At 38.4% G+C, this 22,639-nt stretch overlaps 1 protein-coding gene across 1 annotated transcript; it reads right to left on the bottom strand.

Moving 5' to 3' along the window:
- Positions 1 to 591: 591 nt before the first annotated feature.
- Positions 592 to 22,423, bottom strand: mcm6 (minichromosome maintenance complex component 6). The gene is made up of 17 exons (XM_052019883.1): positions 22,259 to 22,423; positions 19,835 to 19,981; positions 19,414 to 19,524; positions 18,458 to 18,707; positions 16,673 to 16,838; positions 15,109 to 15,254; positions 14,263 to 14,413; positions 13,873 to 14,014; positions 13,261 to 13,402; positions 11,902 to 12,009; positions 11,081 to 11,236; positions 10,856 to 10,984; positions 10,166 to 10,327; positions 8,182 to 8,320; positions 6,133 to 6,288; positions 2,642 to 2,781; positions 592 to 1,505 (listed from the first exon to the last, which is right to left on the bottom strand). The coding sequence occupies exons 1-17, from the start codon at positions 22,360 to 22,362 to the stop codon at positions 1,386 to 1,388; spliced, it is 2,469 nt and encodes an 822-aa protein (XP_051875843.1). The 5' UTR covers positions 22,363 to 22,423; the 3' UTR covers positions 592 to 1,385.
- Positions 22,424 to 22,639: the final 216 nt, after the last annotated feature.

Genomic DNA, 22,639 nt, shown 5'->3' with positions numbered 1-22,639 from the left:
GCAGGAAGCCAGTGAAAACAAACAAACTGATCTCAAGAGTGACAGTGACTGAAAATGCAAACAAAAATAAATGTAAGGATATTACTAAGTTAGATAAATACTATAATTGTGTGGAATTATGGGATTACTTCTGGCTTTTAAACAGTTTTCTTATGCCACAATCTAAATGTGTAACAAGAATAAAATTCAAAGGCTTAAGTCATGTAAACCTAGAGATTTGATGAAACGGTTAACTGTTAATTTTGTATATGGGTTGTACACTTTGGTCAGTTTGTGCTGATAATCCATTCCCAAGGTGATATAAACCACTACAGATAATATGAATCAAGATTAATTTACTGAAGGCTGCATAAAGTGTTTTAACTTATTTGCTTTGAAACCTGTTTTACACTCTGTAAGTATTTATAGTTCTTTAAATATGCACTTAATGTGGGCAAAAATGCTCTAAGCTGATTCGTTAGTGCATCATCTAAGAGAAAGGATGCATTTGGAAGAATGGTCAGTGTTTTAAGGAGATCAGTTCAGTCCTCATTTGAACCTTTTTGTTGCACTACCCATCCTAGCAATATTATATTCAAAACTTTGAAAACATTCATCTTGTTGGCTTTTATTTGTAATTATGACACCTTATGCTTGAATTCTATACAAAGCTGTTCAAACCATTCATTTGTTTGAACAACCTTGTTGAAGTGGTTTGCAATCTAAAAATATAGACACACAACATTTCAGATTGGATTTAAAATTTATCCTTAAGTAATCCAAGTGCTTTTCCTTTATGGCAATTGACTCTTGCTGATTCTATAATAGTATTTTAAAATTTGATTTCTATATTCAACTTTCAGATGTGTATTTTAATTAGTAAAATGACAAAGTGAATTGAGCAACTATAATTTGCTTTTTATTTAAGCACTCAATTTCAACACAAGGGTTGTTTTCTGCAATATTTACAACAGTCCCAGAATTCCACAGCTAGTTTTGAATTAATCTCTTGCACTACCAAAACAAGACTGTAAAATTTTACCCAGTCTTGGAATTAAAATACAACCCATCTCAGTTTTGCTTTTTATTATAAATGCAGGCCATCTCTACAAAATCTAAAATACTTGCATGTTTATCTAGTCATAAATCAGCATATTGCAATTGGTAAAATACAATGTATTCACAACTATTGCAGAATGGCTGCTGACAAGTGTATTGCAATTTGAGCTTTTATTTTGAAGCTCAGTGGCATGCTAGATTTAAAAAAATCAAACATCTTACAAAATGTAACAGGCACCATTTGTTTCAATTCTTGATTACACTGGAGTAGAATTAACAGATACAAAAAATTTGGTTCATTAGATTTAGAAAGGTGTATATTCCAATTTCTCCAAAACATCAGGTACTTAATCTTCCAAAGTATAATTAGGATTAACCACAAGGTAAGGATCCTGTTCAACCACTTCATCACCTTCTCCTTTTCGGCTTTTCAGACTAGCTTCTTTCAGTTCAATCAAAATATGATCCTATAAAGAAATTCAAACACAAAGTTCACAAAATACACTAGGTTAAGATTTAAACTCTTGCTGCATATATATATACTTAATAAAGAGATCCAGTAGTGCATGGTCTGATGGTTGAATGCAATCCAGCCTAACAGGCAGTAAGAGTACCATTAGTCAACTGCCACATCCAAAACCAGTAATTTTTCAACCATTACCTCCACCATAATGGAGCTGATCTTGTTAACTATAGTTATAAAGATATCTTTATCAGTCACATCTACATTGAAACACACAGTAAAATGCATCTTTTTGCATTGAGTGTTCTGGGGGCAGCCTGCAAGTTAACGGAGTCTGTAGTTCCAATGAGGAACACTAGCTACAAGGCATTGAAATGTTCAGCAATTGGGTATTTCTGCACATCCAATTCTGATCATGGAAGTCTAGGATACATGGCTCCATATTTGTCCCCATGTTCTGCCAATATCAAGTCAGACTGTTTGTAGGTTTGATACCCAGCTAGTTCCAATGGAAATTCCTGGCCACCAGTTCAAGAAGCAAAAGGTACAGATAGGGATCTCAGCCAGGGTCTAGTAACAGCAGGCTCACTTTCAGGAGATAAAAAAGGTACCAATGCTTACATTTCAAATGTTTTTTTTCCAGAAACCCCAAATCAACCTACCCAAACAAGACTTTCAAAAGTATATATAGATCAAGACAGATACTATTGGACTTGCTGCACATTTCCATGACCAACTCAGATTTCTTTTACTGCAATCAAGTATCACTTTATCTGGCTAATGTCCAGCATGTTATTTTAGCTCTTCGTTAGCAATGGCAAACAAGTACTTTGATGTATCAATATCTAAGTGGAAAAAAAATCTGCTTGTGATATGAAATCCATGTCTTCTAAGTGACAAAAAGGAACTACTCTAACCTTAAATATCCCTCAATAAACCTTCACTGGAAAGGTCAACCATTTGTCTCATTTCCGTAAGTTGCATTCTGCTGTTTACAAGAGTTGTGTCATTATGACCCATTCACTGCTTCAAAGTACAAGTCATGAAAACACACCGTGCTAACCTCCAATTCTATCAGCAATGGGAAAATCTTAACCAAACTGATCAGACTGAAATTTACAAGATACTTGTCATACTTACATAGTGAATAAGTCTGTAAATAACTTTCTCAATTAACCTCTTCTTGTTAATTAGTTCTTCTTCTGATTCAATTTCAGATTCAATTTCTTTTAAGTACCAATTAACAAGTTCACTCTTCTTTGGGGAAGCATCATCATCCTCTGAAGAATAAAATAAACAAATCAGCAATGGTGTACTAGCACAATAGATTTTGTGTTATTTGCTTAAGTAAACAAAGATAACTAAAAGTCAAAGCATCAAAAAAAAAATCAAATAGATCATCTTCCCCCCCCCCCCAACTACACTATCTTTGTCTTCACCATATCATCAATACATCTTTTTCCAATCATTTTTGTCTGAATGGTTGAGTCCATTCAGAAAGCAGCCCCAATGGCAGAGAGTTGAGAGATTGCTGAAGTATTCAGAATTAAATGGACAGAAAACTGGAAAGTAAAGTTGGTTTGTTGCATACTGTTTCCTTTGACGTTTTTGCATGTATAAATATGGTATGTTTTTAATGAATGTATTTGGTGTGGGCGGTGTTTGAATTTTACATGGTGGTGTAAATTTTTTCTAGAGTGATTTTACCCGCATACAGTAGAGAAATGTGCATGAGGCTTGAATTTATAATTAAGGGAATCCTGTAAAGTCAACATACCCACTGAACAGCTGTACCATATTTAGGGCTTTACATGATCTCTCAAGCCTACTCTGCCATTCAGATACTAGAAGTGGAAAACTTCAAGCTCAGATTCACCACCAACAGCATCATCAGTGAGTAGGATTTAGTGCAAGTTATAATCTGATTGAAGGGTTTTGAATGAGCTTAAGTGTATGGAAAGTTGGTAACCAACTAGGACAGTGCTGGAACATGTGTAACAAAACCACATATTCCTTTAAAAATTGTTGTGGGGGTGGAATGTTACAGGGACTAATTTAGTGGAGAGAAGGTGAAGTACATTGCTCACCTTGCAGTCACTTTAGTGACTTGAAATTGCATTGTCCAGTTTGGTCTAGTATGGAGGTGGGGTGTTGTATGGATGGAATCAGCAACCAGGAGGAAGGGATTCTGTGGAAGCCAAAGCAAATGGTTTTGAAAGATATTGGGCTATATGCAAGAATCATAGGGTTGTCATTGTAGGAAAGTTAACATTGACTGGGATTGTCTGTGTTAAAGGTCCAGGTGGGGTGGAATTTGGTGTGTTCAGAAAACTTTCCTTAGGCAGGGAGGGAGCAAAGCTTGATCTACTCCTGGGGAATAAGGGCAAGTGATCAGGGTCACAGTCAGGGCGCACTTTGGGACCAGTGACCATAGTTCTGTTAGTTTTAAAATAGTTATGGAAAGGGACAGAACTGGTCTACAGGTTTGAGTTCTAACGTGGGGCAAGGTGAATTTTGGCAGTATGAGACCAGAGCTTGCAAAGGTTGATTGGGCCAGGTTGTTTGCCGGCAAGAGGACCTCTGCTAAGTAAGCGCTTTTTAAAGTGAGATAGCACAAGTTCAAGGACTACATGTTCCTGTTAAAGTAAAAGGCAAAGGATATCAAGTGAGATTGCAACTCTGGTCAAGAATGAGGCGGCTTGGGTCAGATATAGGCAGCTGGGATCAAGTGGAGGGATAAGATATATTTGGAAAGGCAGGGGTTAATTAGGGGTAGCCAGCATGGCTTCATGCAAGGGAGATCTTGTCTTATGAATTTGATTGAATATTTTGATGAAGTGACAAGGGGAGCACAGTAGATGCATATATGGATTTCGGTAAGGCTTTTGATAAGGTTCCACATGCTAGGCTGCTCTGGAAGGTTAGACTGCATGACATCTAAGGAGAGCTAGCAAACTGGATACAAAATGGACTGGATGGTAAGAAACAGGGTGATGGTGGAAGGATGTTTCTCAGACTAGAGGTCTGTGACTAGTGGTGTGCCCCAGGGGTCGGTGCTGGATCCATTGTTAGTTGTCATCTATGTTAATGATTTGGATGAGAATATGAGGAATAGTAACTTGGCAGATGACACTAAAATAGGTGGTGTCGTAGACAGTGAAGGGTATCATCAAGAATTGCAGCGGGATCTTGATCAGCTGGGTAGGTGTGCTGAGGAATGGCAAATGGAGTTTAATTCTGCTAAGTGCCAAGTGTTACATTTTGGAAGGACAGATCAAGGTAGGTCATTTACATTGAACAAAAGGGCCCTGGGTACTGTTGTAGAACAGAGGGACCTAGGACTACAGGTGCATAGTTCCCTTATAGGCACAGGTAGATAGGGCAGTGAAGGCAGCTTTTGGGATGCTGGCCTTCATCAGTTGGGGCATTGAACATAGAACTTGGGAGGTTACGTTGTGATTGTACATTGGGGAGGCCAAACTTGGAAGTACTGTGTTCAGTTTGGGTTACCCTGTTATAGGAAGTGATCTCATAGAGGTAAATAAAAATCATGAGGGGCGTAGATAGGGTAAGCAGTCTTTTTTTAAAAAAATTGGATTGGGGAATCAAAAACTAGAGGATATAGTTTTAAGGCTGAAGTGAAGGGTTTAATAAGAACTTGAGGGGCGATTTTATATACATATATAACACATCAGATGGTAGATATATGTAATCAGCTGCCAGAGGAAATGGTTGAGGCAGGTACATTAGATACATTTAAGAAGTTTGGACAGGTATATGGATGACAACAGTTTAGAGGGATTTGGGTAAAGTGCTGGGAAATGGGGTTATCTTGAATATACATCTTGGTCAGCATGGACAAGTATGACTCTTACAGTACCACCTCTCATCTTCCCAGCAAAACTACCACTTCTTTATGGAGATATTAATTAGGAAAAAGTAAACCATTTAGAACTTGAAAGGCTACATTATGTGTGGTTTTGACTATGAAGACTGAATAAAATATTTTTAGCTCAGACACTTGATTTTTATTATTTTTACATTGAGTTCCAGAGCTTTTTAAAAAAAGCTTCAAACAATTTTTACATTGAAACTAGAAGCCTTTTCATTTTAGATATTTGCTTAACAATGTTTTATTGGAACACAGCATTTTTATGTCAAGGAACACCTGTAAAGTATTATTAAATGGCCTCTTAACTTTTAGGTACATTGTGTGATTTAGAAGTGACAGGAGTCCATCACTAAACAGGACTCCATTCAATGCTCACATTTGTGTAAAGTGTAACAGGGTTGCAAACTATAGTTTAAAGTATCAGATGATGTAGCATACATTATGATTTCAGATTTGTTTTTTTAAACAATGGCTGTTCTAAATACATAACTAGTTATTTAAAAACAAAAATCACAGATCTTTTCTGACGGATGAACATCAAATTAAAGTTGACATAGTGTAGATCCTCCTTTATGTATCAGAGCATGTCAAGATAAGATCCTCCAACCAGAGTCTCTTGTTTAAGAATCTGAAATTTTAGCATAATGGTCAAGACACTGATCAAGCACAGCGTTTTCTAAAGCAATGTTTTGGCTGCATTATGCAAGGCATCTAGGGAAAAAAAAATCTACATTCTTACCTTCTTCTAGTTTGCGGAGATGAATGACCAGAAGATTTGAAATCTTGCGATACTCTACGAAAGACAGTCTCATTGTGGATTTTGGCACATCCTCCTTGATACTGTCTTCAGAATGGCCATTGATGCCATTTATCCCATTTGGAATACCAGAGTGCCCTGTTGAAATTATTTATATAGTTTTACGTTTAAAACATGGCAACTTCTAGCACACAGTAGCAAAATGAAATAAAAGGTTGCTAGAATTCTGCTGCCATTATCATCTCATTGGATTATTAAAATCCAAGCAGCATTTTCAGGTCAGAATCAGGATACGAGGAAAGTATTTGAATACCATGTTTCTAGGAGAGAATCCAGAGAGAAAAGGAGAGCCAGTGCAATAAGTGAGATCAGCTGTTCTGTTTGGCATTACCATATTAGTGATAAACATATGAGTAAGGAGAAACAGATCATTGTTACGAAATATAAATAGATAAGACATTTATTAGTCACGTACATCAAAACACAGTGAAATGCATCTTTTTGCATTACTGAGAATGTGCTGGGGCAGCCTGCAAGTGTTGCCACTCTTCTATAATAACGTTACACTAACCACTACCAACTGTATTGGCCAAATCATATAATGTAATAAAATGCAACTCACACTAAGTATTTAGCAAAATTATAGTACTAGGAAAGCAATTAACTGTCCACAATTACACTAACCAAGATAATTAAGAAACTGACTCAATGCATAACCACCACCACATAGAAATGCTCCTTCTAGAATCATTAATCAGAGGACAAAGTCTTCAAAGCAGTTGATGATATCTTAAGTTTTGGAGGATGCCAGTTTTTAAATATGAATCACGAATCTAGGGCTCTCCAAATCAGTGGGACTAGATATATTTTGTCTCTCCATACCTACAAAATCTACAAGACAACAAGAGCAGGAATGGGCCACCAGGCCTCTCAAACCTGCTGACATTGAACATGATCACGGCCAACTTCAACTCTTCTGTGCCAGTTTCCCACAGTCTAACTTCTTGATGTTTCAAATATTTATCTAACTCTACCTCAAGTATTTCCAATCTAGCCCCCACCACCTTCCGGAGTAAAGAATTCCAATGATTCACTACCCTCAGTGAAGATTTCTACACACCTTACTTAAATGACAAGCCTCTTGTAACCATGTCTCGTTGTTCAAGACTCTGCCACTAGATCTGGAACCTCAGTTCTAATAATTGATTTGTTCAGCAGCCAGAAAACAACTCAGCATCTACCCTACCAAGCCCACTTAGGATCTCAGGATCCCGCTTAGGATCTCACCGCAAGGAATGTAGACCCAAACTGCCTGGCCTCTTGATAGGACTCTAATCCCAGGAATTAACCTGGTGAATCTACTTTGGACTGCCTTTAATGCTACTATATCCTTTTCTCTCTTTTTTTAGGCAAGGGGATCAGGTTGTGCACAGTATTCCAGGTGTGGCCTCACCAATATCCTGCACGTTGTAACTACTTTTAAACTCCAACCCCTTCACAATAAGGCAAACAGCAATTTGGCCTTTTAACTACTTGTTGAACCTGTTGGCTAACTTTTTGTGATTTATGCACTGGAACAGCTAGATCCCTCCATACTTCACTCAAATGCAATCTTGCTTCATTTAGATAATCTGTTTTTATTTAAATTCTATTTGCTGAATCCACAATCTTGAATATTTTCCAACAAGTTTTTGTTTAAAAACACGCACATATTGAGGAACCAATCACTCATATATTGGTGTGCCAAGTACTTAAGGGCTTTTGAATACTAATGTATATAAAGGCATTAAGAACAAAATGTTGACCTTCTACATACAGTGCACAGACTGAAAGAAAATAAACTTAAGGGAGAAAAGCATTAAATCTGTTACATTCATCAATACTGTCAGAGATTGATACGTATCCTTTTAAAATGTAAAGCCAACAAACTAACAGATTAAAACTGCAGTCAAGAAATAACTATATTCATTCATATGCAGACAAAAGACTTACCAAGTTTATTCAATCCTACTACAATTAAAAATAGCCTACCATTAATCCCTTCATGGATTTCCTGTTCCATCTCTTCTACACCCTCATCATCTTGGTCAAAATTTACATCTGGAGTCTCAACTCTAATAATAGATTTGTTCAGCAGCCGGAAAGCTTCCTTGACGTGCTTAGGTTGAACCTATAAAGCCACAACATATACATCAAATTTGGTAAGTTTTGTTTATTACTGTATTGTGTGTAGCCACAGTCCTCGTTATCTGATTTGTTATCCACGAATCCGCAATCTTGAATTTTTTCTAATATATTTATTTACATGCACATATTGAGGAACCAGTATGTCTGTATATAGTGATCAATTGCCAGACCATTTGTATCAAGTGCTTCCTTTCTGTGCACTTTCATTAGAGAGCTGCCTTTGTTTCCACAACTGCACCTTGTGATTTTCAAACCAGTGTTTCTAGGTTTCGAACATAGAATACTATAGCATGGGAACAAACCCTTCAAGCCCACATGTGACGACCATGATACCAATCCAACCAAACCTAATTGCCCACACACGGTCTATATCCTTCTATTCCCTGCCTGTTCATGTGCCTGTCTAAATGCCTCAAACTCCACTGTCGTCTGCTTCCATCACTTACAGCACGTTCCAGGCACCTACCATTCTCTACAAATCAAAAATTTGACCCGCACATCTCCTTTAAACTTTTGCCGTCTCACCTTAAAAGTTATGCCCTCTAGTATTTGAGATTTCTACCCTGGGAAAAAGACTGACTACCCTATTTTTGCCTCTTATAATTTTATAAAACTTGTATCAGGGTCTCCCCTTAGCCCCCAAAGAAAATAATATTATTTTGTTTAATCTTTATAGCCAACCCTCACTAATACAGGTAGCATCCTGGTAAACCTTTTCAGCACTGTCTCAAAAACTTCCACATCCTTCATGTAATGGGGAAACCACAAATGCGCACAATACTCCAAATTCAGCCTAACCATAATTATATATAAAACTGCAAAATGACTTCCTGACTGTTATATTCAATACCCCAACTGTTGAAGGCAAGCATGCCATACAACATTTCTTGTTAGGTATATTGCATTAGAAACAGATGAAAAATTTAAGGCTTTTAGAACATTATTGGGCATATTTATAGTTTTTGGATACAAAGGGCCTTAGTGGTATTCTTTTTTTTGGAAATTATCTGCAAGAAGTCTGCACCCTTATCCTTTGTGGGTAACAAAGTCTTAGTGTGCTTTCATCTGCCTCAATTTTTGGTTTAACTCAAAAAGCAATTGAACAAAATTTTCTTATATTTGGTCAAAAAAGAGCAAATGACTCATGCTGCTATAGCAGGAAAAAGTTCCAAAACAGGGTAAAATTCTGAACAAAAACAGTGCTAGAGAATGTTTCTCATTTTACAGCTGGATTAATAGGTAGAAGAGCTGGGCCATTGAACATACTATTAAACTGAATGGTCCATTTCACAAATAACTGATAGGTCAAGAAAAGTATGCTGCAGAACTCTACCGAACTTCAAATATGCTGGCCTTTACAGTTAAAGAAACAACATGGCTCTAAAGGAAAACAATGAACACGGGTAACCATTCAGCTCTAGTGGTAAATCTTTGAAGCAGATTTGAGCCACAGATTAGTGTTAATTAAAAACAGATGATTTCTTACATCTGTCTGTTACTAAGCCAAGATAACTAACGGACAACAATCTGCTGGAGGAACTCAGTGGATTGAGCAGCATATGTGGGAGAAAAGGAATTGTCGACATTTCAGGTTGAAGCCCTGCATCAAGACCCCTTCCCCAGCTCCATAGCTAATTGACAGTTCATGGCAACAGACAGAGAAGCACCTTTTAATCTTGTAACTGTGTTTGGAGGACAGAATGACTATACAATAGTGACCAGAATGATAGACATGTGTTTCCAGCCTGATGCAAGGGTAGACTTGGGGATTAGTGAGGTTAATGGGTCTTCTCAAAGAGAATAAACCTTTCATTAAGTCAATAATTACCTCATCACAGCAATGCATTCTAGCCATGGATTCAGAAAGTCGAATCATACTCTCCAGCTGACGCACTGTGATTCGCCATGCCGATTTAGTTATTCCAGATCCATCCCTCTGACGGAGTCGCCTGTACTGTTCCACTATGAAGTCTTCCGATTCCTTTGAGATCTACAGTTATACAGAGGCTTGGTGAGATACACCATATTGTACCTTTGATCTGCTTATCCAAGAAAGTGTATACTTGTGTAGAGGAAACACAACAAAGGCTCACTAGTCTGATTCTTAGCATGACAGTATTGTCTTATGAGGAGATTAGGTTGACTGGGTCTATATTCACTCAAGTTTAGAAACAGCAGAGGATATTGAATTCCTCAAATTTCTGACAGGGTTCACAGGGTGGGTGGCTTTAGACCCAGAAGTTACAGCTTCAAGTAAATTTCTTCAGGATGAGGAAATACTGCTCTCTTCAGGGGCTGGTACACCTGTGGAAGTTTCTATCATAAAAGACTGGAGGCCAAGTCACTGAACATATTTTGATTTCTAGACACAATCTGGGGAGATATTGGAAATATGATATTGAGACAGAAGATCAACCATATCACATTGAATGGCAGAACAGGTTCCAAGGGCTGACTGGCCTACTTCTACTCTTATTTTTGAGTACCAAAGTAATAATGCCCTCATGAAGTAACCGACCTTAGGCTTGAACTGTCTTGCAAAAAGCAGGTATCTCCTGATATCATCCAAGGAGTAGATTCGCTCAATGGATTCTTGTATTCGAGAATGAAGATCCACTATGCGCCTGGCAATAGCGTAATCTGTTACCTAGTTAGCAAAATATTAATCAGGTAAATTTCTTCATTTAAAATGTAAAACTTCAAGAAAACGGAACACAAAAATATATTCAATATTTATTCCCACCTCATTGCACTCATCAACTAGAATGAAGAACAAATCAAATCGAGACATGATTGGGGCTGTGAGGTTTACGTTTTGTTTGAGAGATTTTGAGCGATCATATCGTCCACCAACTGGGTTTGCTGCAGCCAAGATAGATGTCCTGGCGTTCAAGGTTGCCTACATCAAAAAGATGAATGGTATATTATCTTTTAAACAATCTTGTTAAACAACCTCCACCTCATTTAAAAAGGCGAACAACAATGTGGATACTTCATTATTGCTTTCAACTGCTTAACTATCTACTTCAAAATGTTACTGTTTCCATTTTTAAAATGCAAATTTTCTACCAATTGAAAATGCAGAATGTCTTCCAGTAAAGAGGGGTGACCCAAGATCTTCTGCAATGAAATTTTCACACTTCTTTTTAAACAATGACATTCTGAAATCTTGAATTCTCCAACCATCAAGTTGAATTTCCCCATGAAAGGCAATATCATACCAGTTATTTTCCGTGCTCAATGTTGGACACAATATTCTCAAATTTTGTTTTCAGAAAATTCAAATGCTAGATCCTTCGGAAGCCAAAAATTTAGATTGTTTGTGCAAAAGTTCTACAACCAAGGTTAAATTAGGAAGTACTTCAATAAAGTATTTGGATGAGATAAATGGATAGCAGTAATCAATTGTTCACAGCAACAGAAAAAAACCAATCTACACTTTGAAATTTTATATGCTTGCACTATAATCACCCAGTGATAGATATCCAATTATAGTTTATTCTTTATAATTTATAAGGAACTCAGTTTTCAGTAAATTAGTTCAGTATCAATTAAACAACTTACTTTGACTCCAGCTTTCGTGATGGAAATGGTCTGCTGCTCCATAGCTTCATGAATAGCCACTTGATCTCTTGTATCCATTTTATCAAATTCATCAATGCAGCAAACACCCTAATAAAAAGTAGACAGGTGAATTCAATGGTTTCACTCAGTGAAGATTACAATAATTTGTGGGAATTATGATCTGGAAGTGTTTAGGAACTCTGAACAAGCACAGTTTAAAGAAAAAAGAAAATTTCACATTCATGACTCAGGACAAGCTCAACAGTACCAGGACATGCAGTGAACCATGCATTCATCATTTTATGGAGGAACTTAAGAGGTCAGGCAGCATCTATGGAGAAAAGTGGACAGACAACGTTTGGATTGAGACCCTTCACCTGGGCCGTCCAGATCTGTCCAAATGAAGGGTCTTGACCTGAAAGGTCAACTGTCCACTTTCCTCCATAGATGCTGCTTGACCTGCTGAGTTCCTCCAGCTTGTGTGTTGCTCCAGATTCCAGCATCTGCAGTCTCCTGTGTCTCCATTTGCCATAGAATAGTACAGCACAGTACGGGCCCTTTGGCCCACGATGTTGTGCCAAACTATACGAACACCTCCTCCATGATCAATCTAACTCTTCCCTCCTGCATAGCCCATAACCCTCCATTTTTCTTACTTCCATGTGCCTAAGAGCCTTTTAAATGTCCCTATTGTATCAGCTTCTACAACCACCCCCAGCAGTGCGTTCCAGGCACCATCCTCTCTCTGTGTGTAAAGAACCTAACTCTGATACCTCCCCTGAACATTCGTCCTCGGACCTTAAATGGATGTCCTCTGATATTGGCTATTACTGCCCTGGGGAAAAAAGTGCTGGCTGTCCATTTTAACTATGCCACTCATAATCAAGTCACCTCTCATCCTGTGTCACTCCAAAGAGAAAAGCCCTGCCTTGCTCAACCTTTTCTCATAAGGTATGTTCTCTAATCCAGGCAGCATCCTGGTAAATCTTCTCTGCACCCTCGCTAAATCTTCCACATCCTTCCTATAATGAGGTGACCAGAACTGAACACAATACTCTTAGTGTAGTCTAACTAAAGTTTCATAGAGATGCAGCATTACCTCGCAGCCATGTTATGCTGGTTTTACTATTTAAATAACTGAGGACCTCTCGTGGCAGCTACCCAGTACTGCACCATTACACTCTGGAGAACCAGACAAATGAATATTTGAAGACACACATCAGGTCCAGGGACTAGAATGTTCACCACGACTGGTGTTAACCCTCCCCGTCCTGCCCAAATTCAAAATCCATCAGGATATCAAAAAGTTTAAATATTACTACTGCAATAGACTTCAAATAAAAATTAAGATGCTCTTACGTTATCAGCGAGCATCAATGCTCCAGCTTCAATGACAAATTCATGAGATTCTTCATCTCTCACAACTGCAGCTGTCAGACCTGCAGCAGTGCTAGCCTTGCCACTTGTGTACACAGCCCGAGGGCTGAATTCTTCTACATGCCTGTTTTATCAAGAATAACATATTGGTTATGCAAGTATTTTGAATTCATGAATATTAAAACAAAAATATAGTTACATGCTACTCTTTCACAGCAACATTTAATTTACAAATATTTTCATTCCTACCCCCGAAGTTACACTGGCTGTACCTGATTGAGTGCTTTTTGGCATAAAACTTCAATTAAGACCTTCAGTGCCAGTTTACACTGGCTATGGGTAAAATGAATAGAAGAATCAAAGATGCAAAACTATATCTTACACAGCAGAATGTAGCTGCAAAAACGTAAATGCAAACTGACTGGATTGTTTGATTCTTCATTCCCCTTCCCTGTTTAATCAAATTACATAAGTTTAATTATAGAAGACTGCATAAACGGTGCATGACTGTCATCAGGAAACAGTCATGGATGGTGAAAAGTTTTTAAAATGCATGGAAGTCACCAAGAATCTTAATTCTTCAACACGACTTACTTAAGGAATTGACTCTTGGCTGTGCTTGGATCACCAACAATACAAACATTAATATCACCACGCAAAGAAGTGCCCTCCATGGTAGTCTTTGGAACTCCACCAAAAAGCATCAGCAGAACTCCACGTTTCACTTCATCATTACCTAATACAAAAAAAAAAGTGGCTTCTGAAGACTGCACTGAAAAATAATATTGGCAAACCTACAAACAACTCAAAAATTCAGCAATTAAGTCTACAAAATGTGTTAGATGCCAATCAATATTATTGAACTCTCTTAGTAACAAACACGTGGCAATTTTTGAGATTCACTAACTGATGACCCAAAGAATGCTCGATCCAAGTCATACTAAATTTATAAATTTTGAAAAGATTTAACATGTTGCTTCTTACCGTGAATGGTGGGGAAAAGGCTTGTACAGAGATTGTGATACAGGTTCTTATCCTGACTCATTTCAAACACCTTCTCCCATTCCTGAACAGTCATCTGATTTTTAATACTTTCTGCAGTCTGTTCTTCTTCTCTCATTTCTTTGCCACCAAACTGTTTTTCCCCCCCAGAAAGAAAGACAAGAGTTTTAAGACAAAGTAAATGTTTCCAGAGATAACTAATAGGACCAAATATGGCCAATACACACTTAAAGTTAATTTCTTATATTCAATTATAAAAATATTTTCAGTAACTAAAACTGAGCTGTTATTAACTAATCTAACCTGATCCTATTTAATAAACCCAAAGTCGCTTTGTGTACAAAAAAAAGTGGCAGATAATTCTTGAAACTATTTCTTATTTTTCTTTTATTATATTTTAACTGCACCCCCCCCACTAAATTAACTTTAGCAAAGGGAATCAGGAGTTCAGATCCGATCACAACCATAAACTAGGTACAGGAGCAAGAAATCAACATCCAAGAGAAGCAGGGCTTGATCTCAAGGGAACTTTTAGATCAGCTTTAGTTCACTACCTCAGAGACAAATAAAATGAATATTTCCATACAGTTATAACCATGTTCAGTTAATCACTAGAATTTTGGAATTTAGAAAAGTTACAAAGATACAAAGCGTAACACCTTGCCCACTACACAAAAAATATATCATGATACCATGGAATCGATACTGAAGTGCAAAGGACAGGAAAACTTCGGTTTAATACAATTAGGCACTATAACAATTAGGACTGTGCTGCTCTTACAAGTAGCTCGGTACCATAAGCCATTCCATTTAAACAAGTATACACACCCGTGGATTTGTTTGTGCCACATGACATGCCAGGAAAGCCAGTTTGTAGGACAGATCACGTACACCTAAAGCACGAAGACCTCTAACGCCTTCATTTTCGTACCCATCAGCTCCACTGACTCGGGAGCCAGTTTCAGCACGGACTCCTGAATAAACAAGATTATTATGGGACTCTGTAAAAAGGCAATATTCTTGCATGATAATTCTTTCAGACCACTGTTGTAATGAATAATTTTTATTTGGTGGCCTCTAACCAACCATGGAGATTGATAACTACACTTCACTTATCTTCCAATGAATGTTACTGCAGGTTAAACTACCATGGAAAGTACAGCAAAGCAATATAGGATGGTTCATGAAACATAAATGGTAATGATGAGTTTTGTAAAACTTACAAAAGTGAGCTGCAACTTCATCATTACCATTCTGTTAACTCCTAGGAATATCTTTGGGACAAATTATAAGCATTGTCAGAAATAAGACAAACAAATCTACATCATGCAACCAGGAAGAAATTTAACAACTACTTCAAATTCATTACCAAGGGTTAATAGTCAATACATTTGTTCTGAGAATATTAAATATTTAAGAATGCCAATAACAAGCTAAAATGCTATTGCTGGAGTAATGATCTTTTTTTTGTAAATTTACCAACAAGATTGGCACAATACAATCAAGGTTGAAGAAAGCTGCAAAGGCAATTGCTGAATAAGACGATTTGCTTTGCAGATAACCACTTCAAAGATTTCTCCATTTATTATGGGGTTGGATCTTCTTGGAGTCACCACCCAATCACTTGGGCCAGATATAGAGAGCTGATCTCGCTAGCTCTCTGCGCCCTCATCGGCAAAGAGGTCCAAGTAGCTAGCTCATCGCTCAGGTGGCATATTGCAGAGGTCCTGCCTCTGGTGTGTCCCTGACAGAAAGACAGCAGAGCCTGTGATTCCTGGAACCCAATCAATCTGATTAGCCACAGGCTAAATTCAGCCCACAAGTGTTTTTTCTTCTTTCAGTAGAATTTCTGATCAAATTACACTGAACCTCATTGGTCTATAAATGCCAAAAGATGTACTAGTAATGAAGCTTTTTAGTTTTTAAATTTAGCTCATATATAGACATTTAAAAATTAAAATTGACAATTTAAAAATCTTTGAAATACATTTCCTTAAAACTGAAGTAAAATTACAAAAGTAAACTTTCCAATTCCTTAAGCTGCGAATCCCCAGTGAAATGAACAGTGGAGAGGGGATGTTCTCCAATCCAACATCAGGCGTAATTTGAGCTTGGGTCAGAGGGGGCAATTCCTACATAATGCCACCCAGTATAACACTAAGGTAATCCAGCAAGATGGGGCTCTGACTCCACTTCAAGAGCATATAGGAAATCCTTTATTCCTGAGTCTATATCACTCTGGGACTTACTTCCAATCAAATGTTTTCTTTCATCTTCAGTACAACTTCTAATCAAATTCTACTAAATTTCATTAATTTACAAATCCTATCAAGATATAGAAGAAAACAGTACAGGGCATTTAGTCTTAACTGGCTTTCAATTTATTGAATACCTGGTGTAGCCAGCTGAGATACATCAGGAACCACAATAAGCATCCCTGTGAAGTCACATCTGTCACCAGCTTGCGCAGATTCCACAGCTTCTGCACGCAAGATAACTTCCACACTACGGGGAATGCTACCACGGGGTAACTCAGCCTGGGTTTCTTGAATACGAACCTACAGAGGCAAGACAAGGCAAGTTAACCAAATAATAAAGAACAAGCAAAACAACCATTTTTTAAATTTTTACTGTTTACATTACAGCATTATATAATGGTTAACTCGAGACTGTTTTGTAGCAACAATTATCCACAAAATTTGTCTTTTCTAAATTGAATTTTGTTAAAAATGTCACACAATAGTTTAAAAACCCTATTCACAAATACTAAAATTGTTAATCAATTATTTTGTCCCATAAATCATCTTTCACATGTAGAACTTGCATTTCTAATTGATCATTTCCATTTTCCCAAATGTTTAAACAAAATAATAACTTCAATTGTGTTGCAGCAGGAGAATAAAAGGCTGATAACTATACTGAGCTTTTAATAATCGAGACACACCGAAGCATTTCCAAATATATTACTCTTAAAGTTTAACAATTCTTGTGAAGTACAAGACAGGTTTAATTACGTAAAGAAGCAAATGTAAAATTAAATATACATTTTATCCACTAGATTATAATGTAGAAAACCAGAATATTCAAAAACATTACGGCAAATTAGAAAATCAAACGGTGGACTCCTGAATACGGAAGCAAATACTAAAAATGGGTTATTAACTGTAATGTTGTGATAAACTAATGGAACTATTTATAGCTGCTCTTCTGCTATAATACAAAGTTGTTTATACAAAATAGACAAATGCAATAATACTTATTAGTTCACATATAAAAAGGAAATTGGTTTCTCCATCTTTAGCAGAATAAAGATTTTTTAAAAAATTGGTAAGTTATGGGCACCAAGAATAACTTGTCCTCTTTTTCCTCTTATGCTATTGGAAGTTGCTGGAAATGGAAGTCAAGGAAAGATGATCCTGCTCTTTATTCGACAATTTTGCTACCTGCGGGACTTTTATTAAAGTGTTAATTTTAAATTTTGGCCCTTTGCAGACATAACAACACTGAAGGAAGATTTTTCTTCAGAACATGTGCAGTACAGTAAGATGTGTTAATCATAACCCTGACAGCAACAGCGAACTGGACAGTGCTGGCCAAAAGTTCCCCATGAGTTGGTACTAGGATCATTACTTTTCTTCAAATAATAATGACTGAGACATGGGCATACAGGACATAATTCCCAAAAATGTGAACCATGTACAGTATGATAGGAAGAATGAGAAGAGGCAAGATAAACCAGAGGACACAATTCTGCAGGGGGAACAAGAACAGAGAGATGTGGGAGCATATATTCATATTCACTGAAAGCATTTGGGATTCAGGGCTAAATGAGGCAAGGAAATCACAATTGGATTATTGTGTCCAGTTCAGGATGACGCAATTTTAAAATGATGTGAAGGCTTTGCAGAGGGTGCAGAAAAAATTTATTAAAATGTTTCCAGGGATGTATTATTGTAGTTATAGGTATAGATTGAAGTAGTAGGGGCTATTCTCTTGAAACAACTGATTGTGAGAAAATCTGATGGAGGTATCAGAATCATGAAGGGCATAGATAAAAAACAGAAACAAACTGCTCCCATTAGATTTTCCCATTTTAGCATGACAGGATTCCTTCCAAAGAACAAGTTCCAGGCATTTTAATCACACGTGGAAAATTTTAATTCAAGTTTAATCTCACCTTCTGAAAGTCAACGAATCGTGACTTATTAGTATCCAACATAAATCTCCTCCTGTTAGCACACACTGGATTTCTGCAGATATTAGGCTGTGTATACTTGAACTGTTGCTCGACATCCTTAACTACCGTCTGACAATCAAGGCACATGAATGTTCCACTGACCAATTCTGGGTGAACAGGATGAGTCCGAACAACCTGTCCGCTAATGCGTAGTAGAGTTCCAATCCTTGCTGCGGTCAATTCTCGTATTCTAGTTTACATAACAATTAGCTGTATTAGTATTTCATCATTTTTCTGAATGATTATCTACAACTCAATACGAGTCTCTAAACTGCTAATTTTCTCCCCATGAAGTAAGATTAAGTTTGATTACAGTAATACTCAGATAACCAGGCACCCTCAGAATTTTGGTGCTTCAGAACAGGCATATTTTCCTGACTACTGGACATTAATTCCCATTAATACACCAATCCAGTTTTAATTCACCTTTAAGATATTACACAGTAGTATAATAAATTTTCCATTGAACCAGGTGAATTTAAAGGGAGCGTGGGAACTGAGGGCCCCCCCCTCCAGGCTTAGATGCAGCAAAGGAATTGATTAAAGAACAACAGGAATATTTACAAAGCAAGTAGCACTTTCATGTACCTGGAAAGAGGACATGAATTCATATTTTAGAAACTATTGATCTTGTGATACTGAAAACACATTTTAAATTCAAATCCACAAGCTACCAATCTTTAAACTTCTGCTAATGTCTCTTAAAATTTACAATGTAAACTGAATAGAGTTATACCTAGCCATAGGTAAGCAAAACTCATGAAAATTAAATGGGTAACACTTAAATATTGATTTAAAAAAGATCCAAATGCAAATACCAATTTAAAAAGATGTTTAATCTCATAGTCCACCCAATTTCATTCAACTTCAAAAAGACAAAACAAGTTATCTCTTACTTGTGTCTGGCTGGCAAATCCTGAATTGCTACATAAAACTCTTTGTTTTGTGGAATATTTCCATGGTCTCTAGCAAAATTCCGAACAGCACGGCATAGATGTGGGTAAACTCTGAAAAAGAAAACAGGAAATTCACTATTGAACAGAAATAAATCAGAACCTGTGCTGCTGGTATTAGCATTAAAAGATATTTGTCTTGAAAAAATCTTAGAACTAATTCTGAAAATTGGAATTTGGTTTTCCATGACTTTACCCATGGCTGTCTTGTGAAAAGCATAAGCAGCTGGTCAACTCGGGGTTCATAGTTCAATGAAGCAAGCCAGTTATCTTGATTTCTAAACAATTTACAGACTCAATCAAAAATGCATTGTGGGAACCAGTATTCATAACACATTTATACAAATTTTAGTATTTGTCTTACCTATAAAATTCCTCCTGAATGGTAGTAGCCAGTTGCTGGTTATATTGCTCCAGATCAACAAAGCTTACAGCAAGTGTGTTCCTTTCAGGGCGGATTAACTCCTCAGCATCATGTAAATATTTAACTTCTCCATCACTGTTTTGAAATCTACAAGAATAAACAGTTTATTATGAAATCAAAATACAGATTTCTACACTGTATTCTATTGATGGAACGGGGGCATTTCTCTGCTACAAAGGTGTACTGTGTGAAGTCCTTAACTCTACACAAGTTATCAATTCCATCACAAGTTTTACACAATTTCACCAACAATAAAAATTACCTGTAATTTGCTACAGCCCTGCAATTACTTGGAAACATTACATTCACCCAACTGCCCCATTAATAAAATTATTGAGTCAATATAGCATCTACACAAACAATGCCACCAAAATTAACTAACAAGTCCACCAGATGTAGTGCAGTAGGATTTGGGCTGGAGAAAATGGTCCTGAATGTCACCGTGGCCTCCAGGACCCATGAAGTCTCATAGCATCAGGTCAAACACGGGCAAGAAAACCTTACCCCTTCATCGACATCAATTCTCAGCGGTGTTCAGTGCTCTTCCATGATGAGCAACCTTGGAAGAACTGAAAATAACCAGTACAGAATGCATTCTGGTTGAAGGACTTCTATATCCATCACCAAGAGTAGCTTGGTAACATCAGAAACAAGAGTCCAAAAGGTCACAGTTAAGACCAGATCTGCAGTAGTAAGTATGCAACATAGCACAAGACATTAAACTATTTAATCTCATCCTCACCAATCTATTTGTATTTTCGTCAGTTCTCAACAGCATAGGTAGAAGGATATGCAATGTCCCATTTTCAGATTAGGACATTCTCAATTTGCACATCCTCTCCATCCCAGGAATCCTGCCCCACCATTCAATATGATCATCGTTGATCTATGCTAGCCTCTTCCGTGCCAGTTCCCCATAATCCTCAATCTGTCATCACCTTTAATGTCTAATGATCCGGCCTCCACCACCCTCTGGGACAGAGAATTCCAGGGATTTACTACCCTCTGAGAAATGAAATTTCTCCACAACTTAGTCTTAAGTGACTGGATCCTCACTTTGTAACCATGTTCCCTTGCCCATGACTCTCCCACTGGTGAAAACATTCCAATATCCATCCTGTCAAGCCCCGTTAGCATCTATATGTTTGAATAAGGTCACCCCTCATACTTCCAAACCCCAAGGAATAGACCCAAACACAGATTGTAAATTGTTGAGGTCCCAGCACAAGTCCCTTTGGCACTCCAAGATTTATTGATTGTTGACCTGACAATGATCATCCCAATTTGCAGCTATCGGTAAACTTAATTCCAAAATATTATCCCACATCCCATAGAGTAACTTTTTACGTGGCACCCTATCCAATGATTTTTGAAATCCAAATACGCTATATTTACTGGCTTCACTTTAGGAAGCTTGTTACATCCTCAAAGAACTCTAGAAAATTTGTCAAGCATGATTTTCCTTTCGTTAAACCCTTTACTAAATCGTCTTATTTACTAGACGTCCTGTTAATACTTACTTTATAATAGATTCCAGCATTTTCCCAATTACAAATGCTGTGCCACCAGGCCCATAATTCCTAACCTAGGGTATTTTGGTAGATTTCAAGCCATCCTCACCCTCTATCAGCTGGGTGCACCACCATTTGCATCACTCAGCAACATACCAAACGCTGGAGGAACTCAGCAGGTCATGCTGCATCTATGGAGAGAAATGACAGCCAACGTTTCGGATCAGGACCCTTCACCTGGGGCCGTACAGATGAAGGGTCTTGACCCGACTGTCCATTTCCCTCTATAGATGCTGCCTGACCCAGAGTCCCTCCAGCGTTTTGTGTGTGGCTCCAGATTCCAGCATCTGCAGTCTCTCAGGTCCCCATTTGCATCCCTCAGCCTACTCTTGGCATCCACCTTGTCATCAACATCCCAGCTGATCTCTCCACTCTCCAGACAGCTTTAAAACGTGGTCGTATTCTAACGTTGCCTTGCTCTGATGAAAGGCCATCAACCTGAAACGTTAACCCAGCTTCTCCCTTCACACATGTCGCCGGCTGAGTGTTTCAGCATTTCCTGTTCGCTCTCCCTAACCAACACACAATTGCGGGGACTGCCTTCACCGGTAGAACCGCGGCCCTTCAGGAGGTTAGCGAATTGGCGGTAAGCCGGTCTTCCGCTAGCTTTGGAAGCACGAACCCGGCGGGCGATTCGGGGCCGGGGTGCAAGGCACCGGCCTCGCCAATCCTGGGAAAAAGGCCAACAACGCCGGCACTGGTCGCCCACCGCCCTCCCGGCCCGGCCCGCGGTGTAAGCACGGCCTCTGACGCGGCGACCGCCTCCACCCACCCCGCTCGCCAGAGCACTCACTCTTCTAGGAAATCCTGGAAGAGCTTCTGGCACTTCTCCGCTAGCTCGTCCTTGACTTGCTGCCCGGCGGCGGCAACGCCGACCGCTGCCTCCCCCACATCCATCGGCTGACAATCTGACGAACGGACACACTCGCCGACAATGCCGGGGTTTTCGCGCCACTGCGGGGTCACGTGCCACGTTCCCGCCAGCAGACATCCAATCCCCGCGGCCCGGCCACGTCATGTGATCCATCCTCCCACCCACCCTCCCTCCCTCCCTCCCTCCCTCCCTCCCTCCCACCCACCACCCCCCCGGCTGAGGGGGAGGAACTGATCGCCCTTTGGTGCAGCCTGCCGTCCAGTGGTGGCGGGAATCATCGCTGCTCCTCAAAGGGAAGCA

Source organism: Pristis pectinata, chromosome 1 (assembly GCF_009764475.1).
Source record: "Pristis pectinata isolate sPriPec2 chromosome 1, sPriPec2.1.pri, whole genome shotgun sequence".
NCBI lineage: Eukaryota > Metazoa > Chordata > Chondrichthyes > Rhinopristiformes > Pristidae > Pristis > Pristis pectinata.
This window is presented reverse-complemented; position numbering and strand designations above follow the sequence as displayed.